Source organism: Thunnus maccoyii, chromosome 5 (genome assembly GCF_910596095.1).
Source record: "Thunnus maccoyii chromosome 5, fThuMac1.1, whole genome shotgun sequence".
NCBI lineage: Eukaryota > Metazoa > Chordata > Actinopteri > Scombriformes > Scombridae > Thunnus > Thunnus maccoyii.
The window spans coordinates 5,151,165-5,177,070 of record NC_056537.1 but is presented as its reverse complement, the minus strand read 5'-3'; the positions used below and the strand labels follow the sequence as shown (position 1 = coordinate 5,177,070).

Sequence of the window (25,906 nt, the reverse complement as noted above, 5' to 3'; positions counted from 1 at the left end):
GATATCCACTTGATATGACTAACTCAGACTGCTGAAGCCTCATATAAACTTCACATCAACTTTTAAATGACTGTGTGGAGACACTGTGGATTTTGGCCTCCATCACTTCCATTGAAAGCACATTTGAAGGATCTTTTAATATCCAGTATGAACAGGAGGAATGATTACATTACTGTTACTATGGACACCTGACTGCTGGTTTAAGATGGACTCCGCACGGTTTAGCTGATGGTAGAGAAGTTTTGCTCGTCTTCTATTTGTGTGATTTCCTTCAGCACCAGAGGAACGATTGTATGCTCTAATATGTGACATGCATGTTAAATGCATAGAAGAAGGAATTTTAAAAAGGAAACTTACAACTACGTCCTACTTCTGTAAAAATGTCGACATAAAAAAACTGCAACATAGGTAGGATACTTCCATATGTTTGCTGTAGTAAGGAGTGAAATATAGTCGCTAAATCCTCCATTTTTCTACCGTTAGTGAGCGTTTTGTGTTTGTGCAGAAGCTGAGCAGTGATTTATTTTGCCACAAGGTGATGCCAGTTAATCTGATTAGAAACCAGCGTGATGGAGTGAACCTCTTGACTGCAGAGTGATGCGATTAGATGAGAGACAGCTAACAGGCTGCTGTTTCACATCAGCCTCGGGATGCCTTTATAACATCAGAGCTGAGTTATAAAACATATTCTTTCCCTTTATCAGTGTTAGTCGGAGGCGATGAGTCGGTGATTTGTCACAGCGGGGAAGAGAAGGAGGAGGAGGAGGAGGAGGAGGAGGAGGGCTGCTTCCTACCTGATGAAGTCTCCCTCCAGGCCAATGACCCGCTTGATGATCTTCTGCTGGGGATTCTTGGGCGACCTGAGGAAACAATAAACATATAAAGATATAAGCATAAAACCCCAAAAAAGAGCCAAATAAGAATCATACAGGCGTGATGTAGTCAGCTGTGGGAAAAGGCTGCTGCTGCTTCCAGACTCAGCTGCAGTCGCTCTTCATTCATCTCCTCTCTCCTGGTCTCTGTTACCTATTACCTATTATTTTCATTATCAATTAATTTGTGGATTATTTTCTCAATTAATTGATTAGTTGTTTGGTCCATAAAACCAGAAAATGGTGAAAAATGTCCAAGATGACGTCTTCAAATGTCTTGTTTTGTCTTCAACGGTCAAGATATTCAGTTTACTGTCATAGAAGACTAAAGAAACCAGAAAAATATTTATATTTGAGAAGCTGCAGTCAGAGAATTTGGACTTTCTCTTACTCAAAATGATTAATAGTTTATTAAAATAATTGGCAATTCATTTAATAGTTGGCAACTAATCGATTGATTGACAATTTCTGATGCTTAAACACATAAATTCCTAAAATCTGTTGATGTGGCGGCACTTTGTTTTTCTGTTTTCTGTGTGTGTGTGATGGAGCTCTGACCAGAGATCGATCTCACAGCTTCTTTCATCTCTGACTCGACGCCTCACTCAACCAACTACAACACAAAATAAACTATCCAAACTCATTTAAGGATCGATGCTGTAAAGCTTACGCTGCAGCTCTCGTACATTGGTCCAGGATACACTCACACAGCACTTTATTAGGAACACCTGTGCCATCTAGTGCAACCCAATACAACACAATGGTAGCACAATACGTTATACTGAAAAATGTTCCTAATATTTTGTCCACCCTTTCACTTTTCAGTATAATGCACCACCACTACCCACACACAGATGTTCCTAATAAAGGGATCAATAAGTATGTACAGTTAAATAAAAGAAGTACAGGCAGACATTTAGGGCTGCAACTAATGACTAATTTCATTATCAATTAATCTGACAGTTATGTTCACAAATAACAGTTTTGTCTATAAAATGTCAGAGAAAAGTACAAATGCCTGTAATAATTTAATCAAAGGTCACAACTTTAAATGTCTTATTTTGTCTGAGCAACAGTCCAAAACCCAAAGATATTCAGTTTACTGTCATGTGTGACAAATATAAAAGCATTAAATCATCACACACACAACACACAGAGGATCCACTTAAAAACAAGATGGTGCATCAATAAAAATTGGACATTTTGGATTCTGTGCTTAAAAAACAAAGAGTCATTATGGTCTCAATCTCTAAATTCAGGCTCTCTAATAAGTGTGCTGGTGGTCATTTCGGAAAATATTGTTCCGTTAGTAAGTTTTGAAGACTTATAGTCGCTTTGATGTCTGCTTTGTGGGTGTTGATTGACATCTGTGATTGACAGCTGGATCACCTGCTGCTCTCCGCGGCTCCGGGATCCGAAATTGTTGCAATATTTCACTAAGTTTAATATTAATTGATTAGGATACCTGCCCTGTTAGCACAATTTAGCTAAAGTAGCTAACGTTAGTTCGAGTGTGCAGCGCTCAATGTTCCCATTAAGCTAACGTTAGCTTGGGTCTGAGGTAGCGGGGCGTGTTTCCCAACACTCCTTATGTGGAAGGTCCTGGCTCCAAAAGGAAAAGATGGTGCCGACCATCAGATGCAACCAACGGGTGATGTCACACCTCACTACGTCCATCTTTATATACAGTCTATGACAGCAACACGTCATTATATGCTGTGTCTCAAATCGTATACTTCTGTACTTACACTTAACATTTTGAGTGCATAAGTGCGTTCACAATGAGAAGTATGGAAAAATGCAGTGCACTGTGAGTACCCGGATGGTGCAACTCAAAATGGTCAAAAAGTTGAGTGCGGAACTGTGGACACTTCTCGCCCTCAACGGTCGCCATCTTGGCTACGTAGCGGAAGGGGAGGGACCAATTTTCAAACTGGAAATGGCGGCTGAGGACGTTTTAATTAGGTAAACATCGCTGCATTTAAGTTATACACATGTTTTTTAGCACTAAGCACCACTATACTGTTGTTGAATATATAAGCCATCAGTATGTTTATTGGGTTAATTTATCAGTCTGTAATGATTTGGTAACACAAATGATAATGCAAATGCTAATGCTAGCTAATGCTAATTTGCGATTGTCAGTGCACAACGGCCATGTTTGATTTGAGACACTACGCTGTTGAAATTTGCGCACTACACAATTAAGTACATTGTGTACACAGTTTACTACACGGAAGTGTACTAACGGAAGTCTGTGATATGAGACACAGCTACGGTTTCTATCGTCACACGCTGCCTTTATCTGATGGAGTATTTTTAACTTTCAGTACGATTCTGAGAGTTTTGGTCATTTTCGAGCTGCGGTCTGTTTTGGTTAAGTTCTGAATGTCCTTGCGTCTCTCGGGTTTTGTGTTTTGGATTTGAAGTTTGTACTCGTCTTGTTCTGGTTGGTTTTTAACTGATCTAGACTCATGAAGACCGTTAGCTTTAGCATCACAGGATAAATCTCATCCACAGAGACGGACGATGCTTCATCTTCCTGTTTGTTCTTGTCTTCTTCTTCTTTTGTTTCCTTTGGTTCCTACTTCCTTCCTCCTTCGCTTCTTTTATCTTATTTTTTTACTCTTCCTCCCTTTTCGTCTTTTGTCCTGCTCATCCTGAGTTCTTCTTTCTCTTCCTAATCTTCCTCTTTCTCTTCATCCTCCTAATTCTCCTTCCCCTCCTCTTCTACCGGTTCCTCCTCTGTGTCCTTTGGTTCCTACTTTTATTCTACATCTTCATCCTCTTTTTTCATCTCTTTCTCTTTTTTCTTGTTCTGACCTGCTCATCCTGTATTCTGTTTTCATTCTTCTTTCTCTCTCTCACCTTCCTTCCTCTCCTCTTCCTCCTCAGGTTCTTCTTCGTCTTTTTCCTCATCCTCTTTTCATCTCTTCCTCTTTTTTCTTCATTTGTCCTGCTTATCCTGTATTCTCCTTCTTTCATCTCCTTTCTTTCATCTCATCTTCCTCCTCTTGTCTTCTACTACCTGTTCCTCCTCTGGTTCTTCTTCATCATTATCCTCCTCCTCTGTTTCCTTCTATTCCTACTTTTCTTCCTCATCTTCATCCTTTTTCTTCTTTTGTCCTGCTCATCCTGTGTTCTTTTCTTCTTCCTCCTCCTCCTGTTTCCTTCTCACCTCTCCCTCCTTTCATTTCTCTTTCTCATCTTCAACCTAATTCCCCCTCTCCTCTTCTTCTACTTGTTCCTTTGGTTCTGACTTTTCTTCGTCATCTTCATCCTCTTTTTTTCATCTCTTCCTCCTTTTTCTTCTTTTGTCATCCAGGATTGCTCTCCTTTCATTCCTCTTTCTCATCTTCCTCCTTATCTTCTTCCACCTAATTCTCCTCCTCTTCCTTTTCTAAGTGTTCCCCTTCCTCCTCCTCCTCCTCCTCCTCCATTTTCTTTGGTTCAGACTTTTCATCTTCCTCTTTCATCTCTCCCTCCTTTTTCTTCTTTTGTCCTACTTATCCTTTACTCTCAGTTGGTGACAAATTGGATGAGCCAGAGGGACGCTAACCTTAACCTAACCTTCACCTCACCTTAACCTAACGTAACCCTAATCACACTAGCAGGAGTTCATCCCCGTCCAATCTAGCATTTACCTTTATCCTCCTTTCATTCATCTTCCTCCTACTTTTTCTTCTTTTCTTCTATCTGTGCCTCCTCTGTGTCCTTCAGCTCCTACTTTTGTTCCTCACCTTCACCTTCTCTTTTCATGTCTTCCACCTTTCTTCTTCCTTTGTCCTGCTCCTCCTGTACTCGCCTTCTTTCATTCTTCATCTTCCACCTAATTCTCCTTCTCTTCTTCCTCTTCCCCCCCCCCCCCCCACCTCCTCCGCCTCCTCTTTTTCGTTGCCGTAGGGATACGGGGGGATCATGACTGACTGACAGCTCGCTAAGCCAATCGGATTCACCGTCAGCCGCAGAGCTGAACACTCATTGGCCGGTCTCCAGGGAGCTGAAATGTATCAATGTGTGTATTAGTGTGTGTGTGTGTGTGTGTGTGTGTGTGTGTGTGTGTGTGTGTGTGTGTGTGATAGAGTGATGGATGATCTCCTCTCTAACAGCAGAGGAGAGGAAGGATGGAGGAACGACAAACACAACATATCATTCACTCTCAGTGTCTCTCTCCTCTCTCCTTTTAGTCTCCCCACCACCTCTCTCTCTCTCTCTTTCTCTCTCTCTCTCTCTCTCTCTCTCAGCCTCTCTCTGTGTCTCTCGCCCCCCCCTCTCTCTCTCTCCCTCTACATCTCTCTGTTGCTGTGGAGAGGAAAAGAGAGAAGACATTTGTTCTTGGAGATACTCGAGGAAAAACAGGAAAATAGCTGCTGCTGCTGCTGCTGCTGGTTCTACTCCTGCTGGATGTTAACATGCAGCGCTGCATGCCTTAAATAAAAACACACACATACACACACTCACATACACACGTTCTGTGCTACTGCAGCCATGCCAGGAATACCTGCTGAATATCTGCTGCTGCATGGGACGTAATGCATACCGCTTTCACCCGCTGGTGAGTGTTTCATCGCTATATGACTTCTGTGTGTGTGTGTGTGTGTGTGTGTGTGTGTGTGTGTGTGTGTTGTGAGGACTGCGGTAGTCCTTGAGCTCTGTGGCGGCTCAGCCTGCAGTTCTGACAGCTGAGGGGAATAAGAAAACAGGGCTGGGGATGTTTTTGTCGCAGGTTTTAAATGCGTGCAGGACGCTGTGGCTCCTCGTTGATGTTCTGCATCTTGAGTCTTTTTTTTTTTTTTCCTGTGTAGTCAGTTTTTTTTTTTTTGCTTCTAAGAGGAGAGAGGACATTGTGTCTGCAAAGTCGAGTCGGTGTCAGTGTCACTCCACAGGTTTATCCCCTGAAGTCAGAGAGAATGTGCAACAAGACCCGATGAAGCAGGAGGTTGATTTTTTTTAAAGGGGGGAAGGGGGAACGTTTTCATCTTTATCAGGCAGGTCAAAGTGAAAAGATTCAACAAAAGGTTGTGGGGGGGGAATCGCCTTAACAAGCTACATGCCCCTTGGGGGGAAACTGAGCCACCAGCTTCCGGAGCACTAACGAGGTGAAAGTGTCCGAGCTTCGTTAGGCACCCTGAGCTCTCGTCAGAGCCGGAGCGGACAGACGGCGTATGCTGATCTGGCAACATGAGTCAGGAGAAGAGCGCCGCGCCGCTTATATCTCGAACGGGTGTTTAGATGTGCAGGTCACAGGATTGGCTGCAGGGAGATCTGCTCTGACGGGAGGAAAGACGTTCGCACCACTGCCTGCTTAATTTACCAGAACCTCCGTCTCCCTCCCTCCCTCTCCCTCTTCCTCCCTATCTCTCTCTCTCCTCACTCCTAATTAACAGCAGTGCACTAAGGCGTCTTTAAGTGCGCAGATTGAAATTCAGCACATTTTCCAAAGCCCCGGCTAAACGGGGGGTCAAGTGAGACGGGTTGAAGCCTCCGTTTTTTTCCCCTCACGTCAACATGCAGCAGCGTCACACTCTCTGAGAGACTGAACGTCGGCTGTGAAGACTTTAAAGACGCAGCCTTCTCCTTCAGGGCTCCACAAGTAATACGTCATTGTTCATCCTTAATTTTCATCACATGATTTCTCAGAGGGCCCGAAGCACATTTGCTCTGATTACACTGCGAGAGCAAAACAGCCCATTATTTTTATTTAATTGACAGAGGCAGGAGGATTACTCCAACATAACCTAGTGCTAATTAAATAATGACAGTACACCATTTTTTCGCTGGATATTAACTCAATAATACAAGCTTGTAGCACAGATTTGACACAACGTTTGTGTTAGTTGAAGTTTGAAGAAGTTATCTTGAAATGTGATTAAAACTTCTCTCTTATAGAAACGTTGCTGATCAGCGGAGGCCTCGCCGGCCTTCACAGCCTCAGTTTCTACTACAAACTACTTCCTGTTGTTTGATCATCTGTTTTCACTGGGATGAGTTTTTCTCTCTCTTTTCATGCACACATATTTAATCTGCATATTTAAACATCGAGCTTGTTACATAAAATATAAAGAGAAGAAGAAGAAGCCTGAAGAAGCAAAAACAGGGTTCATAAGTTTAATCAGCTCCTCTGCATGTGTTTGAAGAAACCAATCAAATCAATCCCTCCATTAATTTGGATATTTCCCACGTTGACTTCATTCACCTGTCCTTATATATATATATATATATATTCATTTATATCTTTTAAATCACTTCTTTAAACATTTCTTTTTTTCCTTTTTTTAAATGTTTATTTTTCAAGTTCTACAATGTTTTGTTTATTTTAGTGGGGTTTTTATTATAATGAGTATTTTATTCTCTATACTTTTATTTTCTGGATTTTATTTAATTGTGGTGCAGATTTTACATAAAGCACTATAACATCTTTTAAAACACTGTTTTAAAAGGTGCTATATAAATTATTATAAAAAGTTATTATTATTATTATCATTATTATTATTATATGATGATTTAAAAGTTGAGTTTTACAGAAAAAAAGATTAAATTGTTTCTATATATATATATTTCTACATCATTCTTGGCCTAAAAACTTCAAATTTAAGTACTTTCAGTCCAGAAAATATCTGTATCCAACTTTTAAAAAAAAAACTCATCCATATGTGTAAATTTTAATTATAAAATGTGAACTACAGTCAGGAAATGACCTGACTGGCAGCCTCGGCTAGAAGAAAGACAAAACCTCTATAAAGAATAACACAAATCTAACCCCCGCTGTCCTGATGAAGACACATGGAGATATGTTTTTGTCATATTGATAATAATGAGCGTTATAGGGCTGGAAGTCAATCCAATGATTGGTTGATTGATTTTATTTATGGATATAGAAGACAATGAATCCAACACTTGTTTCCAACATGATCCCCGACGTCACAAAGACGACACAAAACATCCACAGAACCCAAAGACAACCTCAATATAAAAACAACAGACATGAAACTTCAACCCTGTTCTTCCCTTTTAGTCACAATCAATACGTCCTAAAAGCATTTCACAAATAAAAACATAATGAAAAAAACACAATATACCCACAGGACCCGCCTGTCATTCTCTACCTGGTCACCTGACCCCAGAGATGAGCCTGGACGTGACCTCTAACCCTCCTCCTGAGTGGAAACATGTTCCCTGTTCACCCGTTCGCTCTCTCTGTGTCTCATCGGATGCTTGAGGGAGAATTTCTTGGAAAACAAATACATTCTGTGATAAATAGTGATAGAAACTCATTTGTCACATAAATTATGATGTATGCTCGCTTCTATCTGGTTGTGGGAGTGTTCACAAATGGATTTGGATCTCTTAAAGGAATCTATCCTTCACTCTCTCTCTGCAGTCTGTACAACCACCTCCACAAAAATCAAGAATTCATACTTTTTTTTTTGTTTTGTTTTTATGAATTAGTTAGATTGTTAACATCAGTTTATAGATCAGAATATAACTTTTGGTCTTCAGACATCATGAAATATGACCAAAATTAGATAAAACTCAACTGCTTGCCCAGAGCTAATCGATACTAATTGATTTTTTTTCTGGAGTCCTGGTGTTTATCTTTAATCATACACATTTGATTTTAGCCAAACCTTGAAATTCATTTGCATTTTTGACTTTGAAGGTTGCAAAACCAAAAAAGAGACACTGTGGTGGTGCTCAAGCTGTCTTACACTACTGGTTGGACACTTCAGATGTGTGATTTTGAGGATGTCTGAGACGAAACACGGTGAAATCTTTTGGTCATCAATCCAAAACGATGTCCTAAATGTCAATGTGAGACTCGTCCACTGACTGAAGATTTAGAGCTTTTGGAGACCAAAGACAAAACACATAAAGTCCGAAATTTAAAACCAAATTCTACAACCCACATCCAAAAACCGGCCAATGAAAACGACAAAGTAAAACACGCTCATCATCACTTCTTCTCATTAATATGTCCGCAAAAACCGAAACAATGGCGGTGAAATGAAACAGAAGTTCTTTGCCGCACATTCGTCTGACACAGATCGTATTATTATCAAACCTACAGCATCGTCTGAACAGTCTGAAAGTGCCCCTAAACCGGTTTTGAGAGCGAGCAGAGAGTAAAGACGTTTCACTGCGTTTTCATACCGAGGAAAACAAGATGGAGTCATTTCTTACACAAGTAAGCTGCTGAAACCATCAATAATCACATGACTTCTAATTCTGATGTACTCAAGTTATTCAAAACCTCCACTTTGCTTGAAGAACAGCTGCAAGTAACCAATCATATCGATCTATTTTAAGTCTAGCATCTGTTGTCAGCTTGTTAAAATATCATGAGAATCAATATTAAACCAACAAAAACACACAACTTGCTTGGTGAATTTTTTAGTCACTGCAGTACTGTTGTATCATATTTTATCTTCACTGACGGTAGATGAAAGACTTTTTTTTCACACTATCACACCGAAAAATCTGATGATTCTCTATATTTTTACATCAAATCCCATTAAAAGACCAAAACCAACGATCAATGTATCTACTAGCAGGTTTTTGTCTGTGATATATCTTCTTCTTCTGTGTCACAGAGCTCCGTCGTCAAAAAAAAAACTATTAAAAACACGTCAAATGTGCCACATCGCTGCACTGAGTCACATGCTCCTCTTTTACCATGAACACACACAGACACACACACACACACACCGACCTGCAGCCAGGAATACTCACTAGAGCACTAAAGGTATATTAATCCACAGCTGAAAATAGCAGTCCAGTAACCTGAGGGAGGTACGCTCACATTTGACGATTCTGCACCTCAGAATTTACATCCAGTGCCGACGCAGGAGTCTGTGTGTGTCTTTTAGGAAGTGAAGCGGAAAGAAAGGTGTGGAGGTCGACGTTGTGAATTGGAGTGTAACACATTTAACTTTCATGTGGCAGACAGGAGTTCATAATCGGGTTCTTTACTTTCGTCAATGAAAACGAGACAAAAACGATATAAAGCAACATTTGAAAATGAGAACGACATGTTTCATTAACTAATAAATACTAAAGGATGATATGAAGGATGGATGAATGGACAAATGAGCTAATGACGAAGTGAAGTTTGTTGAATCAAACACTGCAGCTCCTGATCAGTAAAACAGTTTCCTCCAGCAGCCAATTATATCTCTTGTTCAGAAGTTGATTTAGCTGTTTGACCTGTTGATGCACCGTTAATAAGAAGCATCTTCATCCAATAACGTTCTGTCTCTGTCAGTAATGTTATCTGACGTTACAGATTTATGGACTAAATTCATCTACAATCCTCTGAGAATTACACAAGAAGCAGCAAAAAAAAAACTGCTGACAAACTGTGAAAACATGCAGGCAGCACGGCCACGTTCATAAAAAGCTAAGCTAACGTAACATTATCAAGCTAACGTTACTTTCAGTCGGATATCTAGAATGAGTCAGTTCCAGGATTAATGTCAGTAGTCGACCATCTGAATCTTCCTCCAGATGTTCAATAAAGAATTATCATCATATCATTATGGATCCCACTGCTTTTCTTGGCAAGGCATGGCCTACCCTGCCTCTGATTGGCTAGCGCTCGCTACCTTGGTTGGTCAGGTTGGTTAGATTTAGGCATGAGGAGTGACATTGGTTATGGTTAGGGAAAGAATATCAGGGTAAACCAATCAGAGGCAGAGTAGGCCGTGTCTCGCTAAGAAAAGCAGCGGGCTTCATACTGATGCACAAGTAAATTATCACAGGTAGCTGTGCTAATGCTAATGCTAATGCCAGGTGAGCAGGAACATTCTGGTCAAACATTAGAGTCAGTTTGTTGGATTATTGCAGAGCAGTCACTTGGATGATGCTAACCTGTAACCATGGCAACTGGACACAACAAAGATGACGAGAACTGTAGCCTCAAAATGCTTAAAAGACATAAAAATTTAAAAATGCATGAAAAAAAATGACAAAAATGTCTTCAAACTAACAAAAATCACATTACTAAAATGTTACTAAAACTAGTAAAAGGACCGACACTAAATCAAATTCAGGTGCTTAAATTAAGATTGTTTACCTTACTATAGTTTATTTAAAAAGAACGTATCCCATTTTAATCCAACTTTAATCACACTACAGATGCCATGTTTAGATGTTGTAGAAAGAAAGATATTAAAAAATGTAACGTTAAAAAAACATTGTCACAGTATGTCTGGTGGCCTGCTGGTAAAAGGGGATTTCCGGGTCTGTATTTATATTCTGGGTTTTACTGGAATATCTTTGCATGATTTACAGTCAAAAAAACTTATTTATCTTATACTGGTCCGTTATGCAGCCCCTCAGTTCAGCACCACTTCCTCCATTCTGAGTAACATTTGCTAAAAAAACTACAGTTTTTGGAAATTACTGAGGTAAAAAAAAAACCCATATATTTGTGAGCTATTTTTAAAGATTTACCTTTTGAGTAGGAACAAACAGGCTTGGAACTGAGAGCCACAGACAGAGTAAGGAAGTCTGAAAGTATTAACGTAATGTAATTATTTTTTATTGGATTTGTTGGCTGTAAGAAAAACACAGAGCGCCACCAGCCTTACCCTGTAAAGTCAATTTATTAGACGGCAGGTACAGCTGCCATCATTTATAAATCTTACTTGTGTAAATGATGATCTTGCTGTTAAAATTGGTTCATTTGTGTCTTAAAGGTGTCACATTCTGCACATTTCCAGGTCTATATTTAAATTCTGGGGCTCTACTGGAATATATTTGCATGATTTAAAGTAAAAATATCTCCTTATTTATCTTCTACTGGCCCTTTATGCAGCCCCTCAGTCCAGCCTCTGTCTCAAACAGGCCGTTTTAGCTACTGTCTCTTTAAGGCCCGCCCTCCTGATGAGCCCACTCTGTTCTGATTGGCCAGTTTCGGAGGCTATTTAAACAAAAAGCAGTAGTAGTATTTCACTTCTTTTTCTAATTCTTTACTCGAAATGAACGTGAACAACACGTGGAACAACCTTAGCAACAAAGATTAGAGAAAAGACGGCCATTTGTGGCGACGCGTGAACAATCTGATGTCATCATGAGGAGGAAGTTGAGGTAACTTTGCAAACGAAGCATTTAAAGCAGGTTGAAACCCTGACTTTTGACTTGCAGGGAGCATTTCCACATAAGTTTTCGACCTTTGACCATGTTTAACATCACACATCATAACAGTAAATAAATAACTGAAAACTACAAAAACCATGACATGTCTCCTTTAATAAATCAGTTTTAAGTGTTCATTTTAGCCTCCAGCTGTGCCCTCAATCATCACCACAGTCTGAAAAACGGCACCATCACTTTTTGTATCCAACGACTTGTCAGAGCCGATATATAAAAACCCATCTGCTGCTGACTCTTCCGCACCGAACACACAGATGACTGCAGCTTTACTCATGTACCATCATAAAACCAACAAACAGAGGTCACGGTGTTAACCTGTATGTGTGTGTGTGTGTACTGTAGAGAGAGTGTGTGAGCGAGGGTAATTAGCGGTAGACGGGCTGCTGATTAAAAGGAGACGTGTGACTCGTGGGAGCGGAGGGTAAGTGTGAATTCTAATGCTGGAAATGCTAACAAGGAGCGTGTGATGTAGGAGGAGGCTACAGACCTGACACGGGACTGGTTTAAAAGTAAATTAATGGTGGATGGAGAGAAGGAGAAGAAGAAGGAGGGATTTCATGTAGAAATGTGATCTATCTTGATGTTTTTGGCTATATCGTTCCTTTTTAGTTTCATGTTGGAGAAGTCAATTAAAAATAGAGATCCACACTGTCCTTCATGTCTCATCTTTCTGCAGTAAACTTAATGATTCTAATCAATGTATTGATTCTAAATGGTCGAATGTAATTCTATTGATCTATTAGTTAACACTTTGAACCCTTTATTTGTTCAGTTAAAGAGCTACATGTTAGGCACATATTGGTTTTTGGTAAAAGTGTTTCTGCTGTAATCACATGCTGTGTTCTAACATTATTTAAGTTCATGCAATAATGTTTATGGATAGTTTAGGATTATAGGTGGACTTTGCTAAGGTTATGTATATACTTGCTATTATTCTTGAGTGCTGGAATGCAGGAACATATGGTATATTTTTTGTTGCTTGCGACAGTGGATTGTGCTGTAAGGACGTTTTAATGTGAAAAAAATGTGGCGCTAAAATGAAGAGAAATCTCCAAATAAATTCAGACTGAAACAAGTTTTTGACCTTGTATAACGTGTTCAACCTGTATAACGTGGACCAGCCTTTATGTAACTTCAAATTAATATTCATTGAACGTTTCCCCTTCCTCCTGTGGACTTGTGAGTACATTGGGTTTTCACAAGAAAAGTGGATTTAATTCATTGGAATACAAGTTAAAACAAAGATACTTTGAGAATTAATTGGCCTAAGAACTTGAAAGATGGTAAAACAGCCACTATAGATGGTTTCCATTCCCTTTATTTACAGGCTTTTGGCACCACATGTCTTAGCGAGGCTTGCCATATATATTTAATTTTCAGGATAAGTTAGACTCCTAGGAAATGCCGTTAATTGATATGTCTGTAGTATGTCTGCAGTAAAACCATACGGGCCTGAATATAAAACGATATTTATTCTAGAAATTACGTTTGTTTGAAGCCTTTATGTTGCTAGGTTAGTTAGTTTAGCTCAGTTTAACCTGAAGCTCATGTTCTTCTGCTGCAGAGGAAATAAATTCATAACGAGTGAAAACGAGTCAAAAGCGTCTTCCGACGTCTTTACAGCAGAAACAAACCGGCGTCCGAATTGTCTGTCGAGCAGTCAAGAATCACTGCCGCCATAGACGACGAGCAGCTCAAACAGACAGTCTGGAAAATGTTAAACCGCCAAAGAAAAATCATTTTGACTGTTTCCAAGAGCTTGACAGGAGAGAGTGAGAGTGTGACTGATAGACAAGATACATAAATGTGGGATTTATGTTCTGCTTTAATGGAAGTATTTTACTTTTACGAGAGAAAAAGGCTTCAAGGATGAGGACTCGCTTCTCCTTGGATTAATAGTATCTCAGGGAAACTTTCCCCAACAGGACGAGTGTAAAAGTGTGTTTTATCTACAAAAAGTCTTCTACCAGAAACAGCTGTTGGTTTTATATTTGGGGCCAATATATATATATATATATATATAGTGAAGGGAAGACAATCACACACTAAGCTCCAGTGATTTTATTATATATAGACAACGTTTCAGCCCCTGCTTGGTCTTTCTCAAGGCAAGTTCAAAACATGTCAGATAAATCCTTCTATCTAAACACCTCACATCTGGTGCTAATCCATAATTAGTGACATCAACGACAACAAGTTACAAGGCTACAACTGAGCTCATCACACTCATCACTGAACACTTACTGTATATAAAAGATTTATATAATAAAATCATTGGAGCTTAGTGTGAAAGCATCTTCCTTTCAATACATGCCATCGTCATGACCAGCACCTAGTTTCCGGTGTGCGTTCACCAGACAACTCTTGCAGATGTCTGCAGTATTAGAAAGTAGAAAGTAGGTTTTTTGCCTGTATGTCCACAGGTTTTCAACACACTACATAAATCTGTATATGAATGAGTAGAGGAGCCTGTCAGTGTTGGAGGGATAGATGAACCATGTCGCTGGGAAGATTGTTTGCTTTAGTAATGTCAAAAAATGTGTTGATAATATAGAACAAAGCCGGTTTACCTTTACTTTTTTTTGGAGCAAACATCTAAACATAAAGGATCACCAAAGTGATTGCAGTTCATCCTGAGGGAGACATGAACATCTGAACCAAGCGTTTGTTGTTCATTTATAAAAAAAGGACTTTTTTTGACAGAGTTAACTCACAGTACATCCACTCATCCATGTTCACTGTGCCTCCCTCTCATGTATAAGTCTGTGGTCGTGTGTATATAGAGAGGAAAACCATCTGCCTCCTAATGATTTTTCCTTGACGTCAGCATCATCCAGCTCTAAACTCAGTCTCATACTGAGACTCTTATGAACTGCCCGCCTGCAGATTTACTGGAGCTGTCAGTAGGAGCAGGTGGAGGAAATAATCCTCCTTTGCTGATGAGTTTGTTCCCACTTTCTTTTTTTTAAATCAGCACTTCCTCTTTCTGTAAAGCTGCGCTGGGATTGATCCCAAATGCTGTTCTGTCATGTTCATGTTCTGTCAAATCGTCAAACTACAAGACTACGAGTCAACTTTGTGTGTTGGCGGTCCCGAGAGGCACCGACAGACACGTTTTTGAATTTTGTGGAGAGATGGTATTTAAAGTTTGAATCAAAAACTGTGTTGCTGCAATAATATATTTTAAAGTCAGCCGTTCCTGCATAAGACTCATAGAAACCATCCATGCATGTAGTAGACATTAGAACTACAAGATGAGTCAATATCAATTAGTTGATCAACAGTAAATTAATTGGCAACTGTTTTGATAATCGATTAATCATTTCCGGCATTTTTTAAAGGAAAATGCCAAATATTTGCTGGTTCCAGCTTCTCAAATGAGGAAGTGTTGATTGGATATTTGAAGACGTCACCTTGAGCTCTAGGAAATTATAACAGGCATTTTTTCCCTATTTACTGACATTTTATAGACAAAACAATTGTCAGATTAATAAACAATGAAAAAAGAATTGTTAGTTGCAGTCCTGCTAGACAGTGTGTGGAAGAAAACCTTGTCATGAGATCAGTTTTACTATGTTGGAGGACATTGTTGACTGTCTTCTTCAGTCCTCTTTAGCCACAGTTTGTTTGGCTGCACTGGAAACACATTCACATGTTCTTCTTCTGTTATATTGTTATTTATTTATTTTTATTGTTTCAGTAGCTAACGAACTATAATGTGTTTGCTGTCGTCAGTGGTTGATACCAGCCCGTCCTCACAAGAAAAATGACAGTATAGGTCTAAAATTCAGGCTGGAAAAAACAACTTACAGTTATGTTTGCGGCGTCTTGTTGCCGCTGTTTACTTCCTGTTTCTAACCGCGAGCGTCATGTTTCCAACTGCGAGTCGGGACATTTTTTTAAAAAAACGTAACATTGAGGCGTTTACTGTTGCCATGACAACGAAGGTTGCCTAACTTTAAGGAAGTATAAACCACGTTTCAAGTGATCATTTTAACCCAAACCATGATCTCTCTCTAACCCAAACCCAACCAGACCTTAACCAAGGTGTTGTCACATTATAAGACATAATCATTTTTTAACAGTGATTTGTAACGGTTTTGAAAAGCATATTATGGTACTGTGAGTCATTCTGGAGTGTAATACTACAGCCACTAAATGGTGTAAACATAACTGTAAGTTGTTTTTTGCTGGCTGAATTTTAGACCTATACTGTCGTTTCATTATGAAGTGTCATTCTGTGTGCAAGTCTTGGACGCATATTATTATACGAGTTTTCTGTTACAGCCAGTAATCACAGTTGTCGCCAAATCACAAAAAAAAAGTCCCCCGTCACACAAAAATGTGTTTTTCTTCTTGTTGTTTCACTTTGATTCTGTGCAGAATGATGTATGCGCAGAGTTTAACACGTGTACCTACGAGCATGATCTGTGACATCACAACTAATTTGGAGCCGATCGAGGTCCAGTTTGCAGTTTACATTAAGTGTGATGAAGCCTCCAGTTCACAAACACTGAGAATGAACTCAGTGAAATAGGAGACATCTTGTGTCCAGCAGGAAATGAAAAGTATTTACATATTCATAGATTCTGGGTTTTTTAATGATGAAGAGGGAGTAGATTTAATTTTTAAGAATTTCTGAAGAGGCAATTTAACTTTTTTTGTGAAAGAGAAAACCATGTCAGACACAAATTATTAATCAAAGCAGAGTATTTTTATATGTCTGGAAATATGTCTGGAGGGGATCTTTAAGGAATATCTGATGTATGGATATATAATTTAAGGCCAAAGCTGACGTATTAAAGAAAGATATGAACAAAATAACAGCTTTAAAACATCAACACTATGTTGGTACATTTTGGCGTGGTGGAACTGAAAAGAGAAATTTAAAACAGAGACATAAATAAATTAATACATCATGAGCAAATTCACAAAGAGAGCTATGAAATAAATCTATAATATGTGCATTCATTCATTTCATATTATTTTATCTTTTACTGTCATCTCAGGCTGTATTTCCCGTCAGAAAGATTCATGTTTCATCCATTAGGAGGAATTTCATTTTTCTGATCAGCAGGATTTTTCTGTTGCCTAAATCATCGGTGCTCCATTGTGACATTTTGACATTTTCTAATCATTAATGTGGGACAACCAACAGGGATTTGAATGACATCCGGATAATTTGTAAATTGAAAGTAAAATAAATGAGGCCACATTCATATTCTGCATAAGATAAAAAAAAGTCTAACAGTAAAAGAGTCATGAAAAGACACTACTGTATTTCTCTTTCAAAGGTTCAACTGCTGTCGATGAAAGTAAAGCTTCCAGGATGATAAGTTATCCTTCCGACCCTTTTCCGCTGGAGTTTGAGCTCTTTAGACAAAGAAGATCCATCAGAAATGTTTACAGCGAGTCTTTCTTGCCAAATGCAATTAGGTTGCTGAGCTGAATGCATAGCTTACTCTGAATTTCATAAAAACTGAGCTCATTTTGTTGTATTGTGCTGTATTTTCTATTGGACTGGACGCTGGAACCTGAGAATGTGCAGCGTTGTTTTTACTATTTTTGCATGAAAAATGTGTCTGTGCCTCCAAAAACTGTTACAAATCACTGCTGAGAAGTAAATATGTTTTATTATATTGACTATAGTTAAGGTCTGGTTCATGGTTTGGGTTAAAATTGCTACTTAGCTGAGTTTAGAGAAAGACTGTGGTCAAAACAAACAAAAACTGACTGTACAGTAGGAGACCAAGTGGGAACATTGGTTTCCAGTGTCACTCTTTAGACTCTTTGTATGGCCAACCATCTATTTCCACCCTCTGAGAGGCAACAGTCATTTCCACCATCACAAGATGTCACAGCAAAACGTTTTCTGTTCGATCATTCTTTTTGTGATTTTTGCCTTTACTGTAAAGGAAAGATATAGACAGGAAGTACTGAGAGAGAGTCTTAACCATTAGGCAACCAGACGGCGCAACACCGGTTTCTATTTTAAAGCGTTTAATAATAATGTAAGACTCACATATTATCACCTTTAAAGTTGACATGTTGAACTTGTTAGCAAACAGTTGCTTATTTCCACATCCAGCAGTTATGGAGCAACATTATCATTCATTTGGAGTCGTGTTTCTGTCCACCTGGTGAATGTACGTCCAATATTCACTCTCTTTTAGCTCTGTTTTTGTTCTCCGCCAACTCCAATCTGGCTCTTTAGCTACTAAATGCTCCACTATGTTCACCAGCTAGTCTACAGCTAACTGTGTCTGTTTGCTGTTTGGTGTTGAGCAGGTAGTATACAGTGGCTTTTACCGGCTTCTTCTCTGGAAACAGCTGCGGCCCAAAACGACACTATGAGAGCCCTGAGAGTGAACCAAAACAGTAAAGTTGCAGCCGGACAGATAAACAATGAGTTGAAACTCACTATAAAGCTCCGTAAAGCTGAGAGGAGCTGCAGAGTCGCTGATAGATTCATCACTACGAGCTACAACCAACACATTACACACTGTCAGCTCAGGCATTTTTATCATAGAAATGTCAATTACAGCCACTTTAAGTAAAATATTTCCACCACATCTCTTTCTCTCTTTAACCATCTGCGTGAAACAACACACACAGTTACATCCAAGCTGCTCTGAGACAAGAACGTTAGAACAAATTAATCTGCCTTTACAGCACAGAACTGTTTATTCAGTCAATATATAATTAGGTGGTATTGGATAGTTTGTTTTTCTGCTTCTTATTGAGTGTAAAAACATCCTCACATGGCTCACGTCCATTTGCAATAATTTCTCGGTCGTCTTTTGTTTTTTGCTTTTACACAACTCATTAAAATCCTTACAGGCATCCATCTCCGTCGCCTCAAGTGAGGAGGGAGCAGCTGTACTATATCCAATGTTATAGTATTATGTAAATGCTTCTCCACAGAGGTGGAAACAACACGTTTATGTACAGTATTTAGGTAACAACAAAAACAACTTATATGCTAATGAAGCAAGCATGGTTTGAATGTTAAATGGAGTGTTTAATAGTAGTCTTTTGGTTGGAGAGTGTCCTCTCAGGAGATGCCGCCGTAATTTAATTTCTCCTGTTTACTTCTGCGATGCTCACGCACTCATTTCCCTTTTATTACTTAACATTAAGAGCCCGCAGTGACTTTCCCTTCATTTCCCCTTTATGCACACATACAGTTACATAAAATGGAAATCAGAGCAGTGGCCTGCATTCATGATGCTTTAAATATAGTGTTACTTTCACATGTGACAGTAAGAGTGGGTAAGAAAAAAATGGCAAAATGAATGGTGGTGAATGGTGAATCACTGTCCACTTCTGCAGGGTTTTTTTGTACTCAAAAGCCGTTTTTATGTAAATCACCATCCAATCTTGTAATCTGACTGTTATGATAACAGCTTCTCCTTGTAGACTGCAGTGACAAATGTGACATAACTGGCAGCAGTGACTCACATGCAGAACAGCAGGAGGAACTATTTATGTCCTGAAGACAACAGCTGGTTATTTAACTTCTCTGTACAGCTGAAGACACTGAAGTCTGAAGTCTCTGTATTTTGGGTGGAATTTGTTAGTAATCTTGGGGAGTTTATTCTATAATTTAGAGCTGCGACGATTAGTCGATCAATTGATTAGTTGATCTGACTGATAATTCATTGTTTTGAGTAATTTCTTTTTCTTATTGTCCACAAATCTCATGTTTGGAGCCAAAACGACAATAAATTGATCTACTAACAAGTATTGTGTGTGTATCAAAGCCTGATATATCTTATTCCTCTGTGTCGTAGACCTCTATTGTTGTCCAAAAGCTATTAAAAACACGTCAATGACTCACACCACTGCACTGGGTGACATGTTCCTTCATTATGAAGAGTTAGTTTTAGACTAATTAGAACAGCGATTACATTGTCAGATCACATTTACATCGTTCATTGGAAAGAACTTCCGTACAAAGTCAAGAGGTTGTGATAAGTAACGCAACAAGCTGTAAACAGAACCCAGCCCTGCACATGCTCAGTGGCGTCTGCCGTACACAGAACTACTCTCTGGAGAGTGAAAATGTGATTGCTGTTAATAGTTTTTGGAGCGGTTTTAAACAAGCTAACATGACTGTAATCATTATGATGGCTCATTGATGTGTTTTTAATAGCTTTTGGACAACAACGGAGGTCTACAGCACAGACGAATAAGATATATCAGGCTTTAGATACACACACAATACTTGTTAGCAGATCAGTTCATTGTTGGTTTGGATCCAAACATGAGATTTGTTGACAATAAGAAAAACAGAGAAAATCAGCAGCCTTATCCTTTAAGAAAAAATGTTTAAATTCTCAGATTCCAGCTTCTTAGTTGGGAATATCTTCTGGTGTCTTTAGTCCTCTATGACAGTAAACTGAATATCTTTGGGTTGTGGACTGTTAGTTGAGACAAAAGAAGACATTTGAGGATGTCATCTTGGGTTTTAGGAAGCAGAGATCTTCATTTTTCACCATTTTCTGACATTTTAAGGACCAAACAATTAATCAAGAATATAATTGACAGATTAATTGATGCAGCCATACAAGTAAAGGCAAACACTTGGTTGATATTTTTTAGACTGATTCCATTATTTGCTTTACTTTGTAATAAGTCTCCTGGACAGATTTCTTGGCAAAAACGCCAAAAAGTGAAATCCTTTCATATACATACATTACAGCGATAGATAAAGGAAGGACATCCGGAGCTACGCCGCACCGCACAAAGCTGTATCTTCCTGAAACGCTACCACCTCTGAGGTCATAGATCACGACTCGTGCATTTATTTCATTTCCTGAGTAGGAGCTGATTTCTGCTGAGGGATCAGTCAGCTCCATCAGGCCATGGTATTAGCTTTTCCCGCTCGCACGCTGCCAATGCAGCACTTAGAGAGACACTCTAGTACAGAGAAGGAAAGAATCTCCTGTTGTTGATAAAAGTATTTAGCAATGCATTATACGACCCGCGCACAGACCAGAGAGCAGCTCTGTTTAACCCGGCAGGAGTGCCAGCCTGGGCACTTTTTTAAGTGCTGAGTATCGACATTCTGAATGGATTAAAGCAGCCCAAATGTGAAATATTAATGTATTTCTCAAACAGTGGAGAGAGAGACAGTGAGTCCTGGGGCCAGAGCTCTTAGGACGCTGCTTTCTTAATGTGGCAGACGTCTCATGAAGTGGTCCCATTCCTCCATGTTTTATTCAGCACTCACTGATACATACAGCCTGCTGCTATTGCTCCACACAGGGCTGTCGTCAGGTGAAAACCATGTGGTTTCTGGCTGATATTCATGCTTTTATGTCAGCGGATGGACTGCACACTGAGAACGCTCTGGAGCTGATGAAACCGTTTTTAAAACCCGTGTAGGATATTGTCAAAAACGAGGCTGAAAAGTTAGCATTTTGGATATTCATGCTTCTCAGAGCAATCATTTGAGGGAAGCTAAAATTATTTATATGGTTGAAAACGACTCGAGAGCAGGAGCTTTGTAACAGAGCTGAAGACCTTCCCGTTATTCTAAACTTTCTAAGAATATATTCATAGTTTCCTCACTAAAAACCACTCTGTTTTGATGATGGAGACCTGGTTTTCTGATTAAGTCCTGATTTTGCATTTACAGATTTTATTCTCCATTTTCTTCACACTTATTCTTAAAAAATGTTTCGCCCCGCAGCTCAACTGTAAGCCGACATTTTACCATAATAAAGGAATTGGGAGAAATTGTTGCAAGCTTTAAAGTTATTCCAGTTATATTACTGCAATAATATAACCTTTCAGGTCAGACTTTTGGATTTAGCTACGAAACTTGTGTGGTGGCTTTAATGAGTTTTTATAGCACGCAAACTCACAGGTGCACATGAGCTTAAAGAGTAGGTTTCCACAGAAAAAGGAAAGCTGAAAACCCTTGAGGCTAAATAAAGCACTGATGCATTTTAGTACTTTACTTCAGGATAAAAACAAAGATGTGTTCCCGATGTCGTCTTTCTTAAGTGTTACTACCGTCATGACTAAGTGAGAACATTTTTAGAACAACTCTTACACACCAAAACACTTTTACAACCAACAGCCAAATCTGAGTTATTTTAAAAGGTGCTGCTGTGTTGTATTTAAATCGCAAGTGTTCACCCAAAATTAAAAACAGGCAAACTGGCAACAGATCAAAGGGAAACTCTACTGATTTTCCACCTCAGCTTGTGTTCTCTGTGTAAAACGGTAGTATAAAGCCTTTTGTGTCTCCAGAGGGAGCTGTATGAAATCTGATAAACTGCCTCAAGTGATGTCAGTTGAGTCAGCGAAGAAGAATACGAGTTTGGAAAGTTAAAAAATTTGGTGGAGTGGAGTTAGAAAGAAGTGAGGTTAGTTCCTGATCTCTGCTGGAGGCTAGCAGGCTTCATTAGCAGCTACTAGTATAACACACCCGAATATTTATAATCTAGTGAATGAAGTTGCTTTTTTTTTTGTCTCTCTTGAGTCCAACAATGTTATAGATGTGCAATGCTAAATCAGAAAAACCTGAGCACTCTACACCACAATCATCAAAACACCAAATGAGGGAATATTTTTAGGAAAAATGCTGTTTTAAATTGTAAACTTTAATTTACTCTCTTTCCTCTAGTGGTATCTAACCATACAGATAATTTTGTATATTTGTCTCTTAGATATCCTGCATGTCTCCTCCTTATTGCAATGGAGGTATAATGGTGCTCACAGCTCCCGACATCAGTGCTACAAGGAGACACTATGTGCAGTATCAGAATGATAGATAATAATAAAAAAGTATATTTTTCTACTGTATGCAACCAGTGCACCCAGTACCGAAGATAAACCGAATAAATAAACAAGAGTTGACACATTTATTGATTAAAAATTTGCTGTGAAAGCATCCAAAACATGCGCTGCTAACTCAGATGAATAACTGGTGTTTTCAGATAATGTGATTCAAACTGAAGTCTAGACGTTTGCTCTTCATGCTTTGGAGTTTGTCTGTAATTAACAACCGTGTTCGTGGCTCTGATGTAAGTGACCTTTCCCTCTGTATAGATTCCTTGTTAATAAGTCTCCTCCCTGCAGACAGACAGTGTAATGATCATCAAATCCTCTCTCATGTTTATTAGCGGCTCAGTTATTTTCCATTACTCTCACCTGAAATTGTTATTTTGACCCCAGACAGCAGGCTGCTGGCCTTTAAACCCTTGACCTACTAAAAGAAAGTGCCTTTGAGCGACACACTGACCTCCCACCAGCTCTACATCTGCTGTTCTAACCCGTCATCTCTGTCCTCTAACATCCCTGTGGGAAAGAGAAAACTTGATTTCTCTTCTCCTCAAATCAGCACTGGAAGAAAAGAAAACATTGGATGAGCTCATGTGGTTTTTACCTTTCAAGGACATGTCATGCTGCAGATGTCAACTTCAATCCAATTTATTTCTAAAGCACTATCAAAGCTGCTCCAGACAAGATTTTGATGTAAAATCCATCCGTTTTATCTCCCTGAGTCACACTGAAGAACATATGCACGAACTTAGACTCCAAATTAGTTTCTGCTGTCGGTATGGACACTGGTGGGAAATGAGACTGTCCTCATGAGAGAAACGGCAGAAAAAGCCTAAAACGACTTGTGTTTATGAATATCAGACAAAGGGCTCTAGTGGTCGTGTGAATTATGATTCATGTCTGTCATGAGCAAAGTAGCGTGACGTTGTTAAAGCTCCTCAAAATCTTTTAGGAAGGAGGTTTGGGTGGATGAGACTCCCAAGAAAAATGGCGACAGTCATTTCAGCAAACGCCCTAAAACGACATATATTTACATTCAAGTGACTCTTGTCCGTTGGGAGTAACGGAGGACGTCAGGTGATGTTATTATAGAGCGACAAAGTCCGACAAAGCCAACAAAATGTTGCCGTTCCTTTCTTGTTTTCCTGCCAACAGCCAACGGTGGCAGGAACAAAGGTTAGTTTCTTTTACCCTAAATGACGGAAGTCGTTCCCAAACCAATACCACATGTTTACCATTTTACCAACGAAGGTCCCCTAACTTAGCTAAGTAGTTGAATTTGCCCACCAGGTCTATAACCTTGATGGTGACTGATTGGTACACGCTCATGAATCTTTTTTGTAATGGTCATTTGTAGTGGTTTTGGAAAGCAGCTGATGTTGATTGTGGTGTCAGAAATGATCTGAAATGACTGTTTTGAAAGGCAATAACAAATGATGTAGTTTGTTGTTCAGTTTTTAGGACATGTTATTACATTTTCCTGCATTTCTACTTATTTCTGCATTGTGATATTCACAAATTCCTCCATTATTGAGTGAAGTACCAGTACCTCAAAACTGTACTCAAGTACAATGATTAAGTACTAATTTACTTGTTACTTATGACCTTTGAGAGAGAAGCAGTGGAAGTATTCAAATCTACTGTATATATCTATAAAATACTCTATTAAAACGTCCTGCTTTAAAAAATTGTACCCGCGTAAAGTAAGTATTAGCAGTGAAATGCTGTGTGACACCTATTCAGTAAAATGATTCATTTTATGGTTGATATATAAGTATATTTTCCTGCTTAAACGTGTTTACTTTTACTTTGCTAATAAAGCATTTTCCATCTCGGTAATACTATGTTAGGAACTTACTTAACATTCCCTCTCACGTAATTGTTTGTTTAGTATAAGTTATAATTACAAAATAGCAACAAACTCCTTTACAACATCTCCTACCTCCGAGAGACAATGGAAGTCACAAGTAATGTTCAGTATTATGCTTAATATTATATTGAATAAAAGCAAATATATTAGCGAAAAGTATTATTAAAAGTGTTAGTGCTAAAATGGTTGGCAAAAATCTTTCAAAATGTACTCATTTAAAGTTTAACTTAAGTAAAACTATCCTAATTTTCTCATTATCACTTTCATGCAGTTTTACCACTTTAATTAAGCTTGACTCAGTCTTCCACCAATGAGTCAATTAGTAGTACCTTAAAATTGTACCGGTTTACAATTAAGTAAAGGTACTTTTACTCCCCAGTTCTAAGAAAAAGAGAGAGAGTGTGTGTGTGCAGGGAATAAAGTGAGAGAGGAACTCTTACAAACCTGTAAACAGACTGCCAAAAACAAGCTAATATATGCATGAAGTGTCATAGCTCGTCCTCATCAGCAGCCGGCTGCTCCAGCATATACTGACAGCTTCATCTACTGTCGCACACTCAACTGTGGCTTCTGCACTCAAGGTCACAAATTAATCAAAACATCAATATGTGCAGTCGACATAGGCAAAGCCCGCCGTAGACCTGTCACCCGTACCAACAACGTTGATTCAATGCCTCATGAATAATGCAGAAAAACAGCCGAGGAGTCACAGCACAAGACCTGCGGCAAGCTTGCTCGACAGATATTTTTGGTGGATCTACAGCGCCTTGAGGTTGTGTGAATCAGCTGTGGCAAACTGTCTGCTTGTTGTTCTGTGTGGGTGATTTGATAAGTATGTGCAGGTGCATTGTTCACAACAGGAGAGAGGTTCGGGGGGGCGGTGAAGCTGTGTTAATTAAGACCCAGGGAAAAAAAATGTTGCAATGTTTTGCCTCTTGAAACAACACATTTTTGAATGTCATCTCAGAACTCCATCTTTTCTAGGACAAAAATGAAAAAAGTGAGCCAATCTGCCAGTCCTCTCATCTTTCAGCCGCATATAAAGAGACTCAAAAGTACAATTTTTGGTTTCAAACCTGCCAAATAATATACATAAGGTCAAGTTAATCATAACTTACAATTCTGATGGTGCAGGGAAAGCAATAAAATCAAACCAGGCTGAAAAGGCTTAATAAGTCTCAATATTCGTAAATGTCAATACGCCTTCATATCT

General features: G+C 39.0%; 2 protein-coding genes across 8 annotated transcripts in view; one reads left to right on the top strand and one right to left on the bottom strand.

The window, feature by feature from the left end:
* immp2l (inner mitochondrial membrane peptidase subunit 2) overlaps positions 1–25,906 on the bottom strand; it is a 165,084-nt gene that overhangs the window by 18,609 nt on the left and 120,569 nt on the right. For all 3 annotated transcript variants that reach the window (XR_006096335.1, XM_042412895.1, XM_042412896.1), the window contains exon 4: positions 795–860. Coding sequence is in view for 2 of the 3 variants with exons in the window: in XM_042412895.1 (XP_042268829.1) it covers positions 795–860 (66 nt within the window). In the remaining variant the exon portion in view is untranslated. The remainder of the gene's footprint in view (positions 1–794; positions 861–25,906) is intronic.
* lrrn3a (leucine rich repeat neuronal 3a) overlaps positions 1–25,906 on the top strand; it is a 36,647-nt gene that overhangs the window by 7,647 nt on the left and 3,094 nt on the right. The window contains exon 1 of one of the 5 annotated variants that reach the window (XM_042412888.1): positions 5,151–5,427. The exons of 2 other annotated variants lie outside the window; for them this stretch is intronic. The gene's annotated coding sequence lies outside the window, so the exon portion shown is untranslated. Of the gene's footprint in view, positions 1–5,150; positions 5,428–12,121; positions 12,448–25,193; positions 25,466–25,906 lie in introns of those variants that run through there. 2 more of the 5 variants (XM_042412889.1, XM_042412892.1) reach the window with 2 other exon arrangements.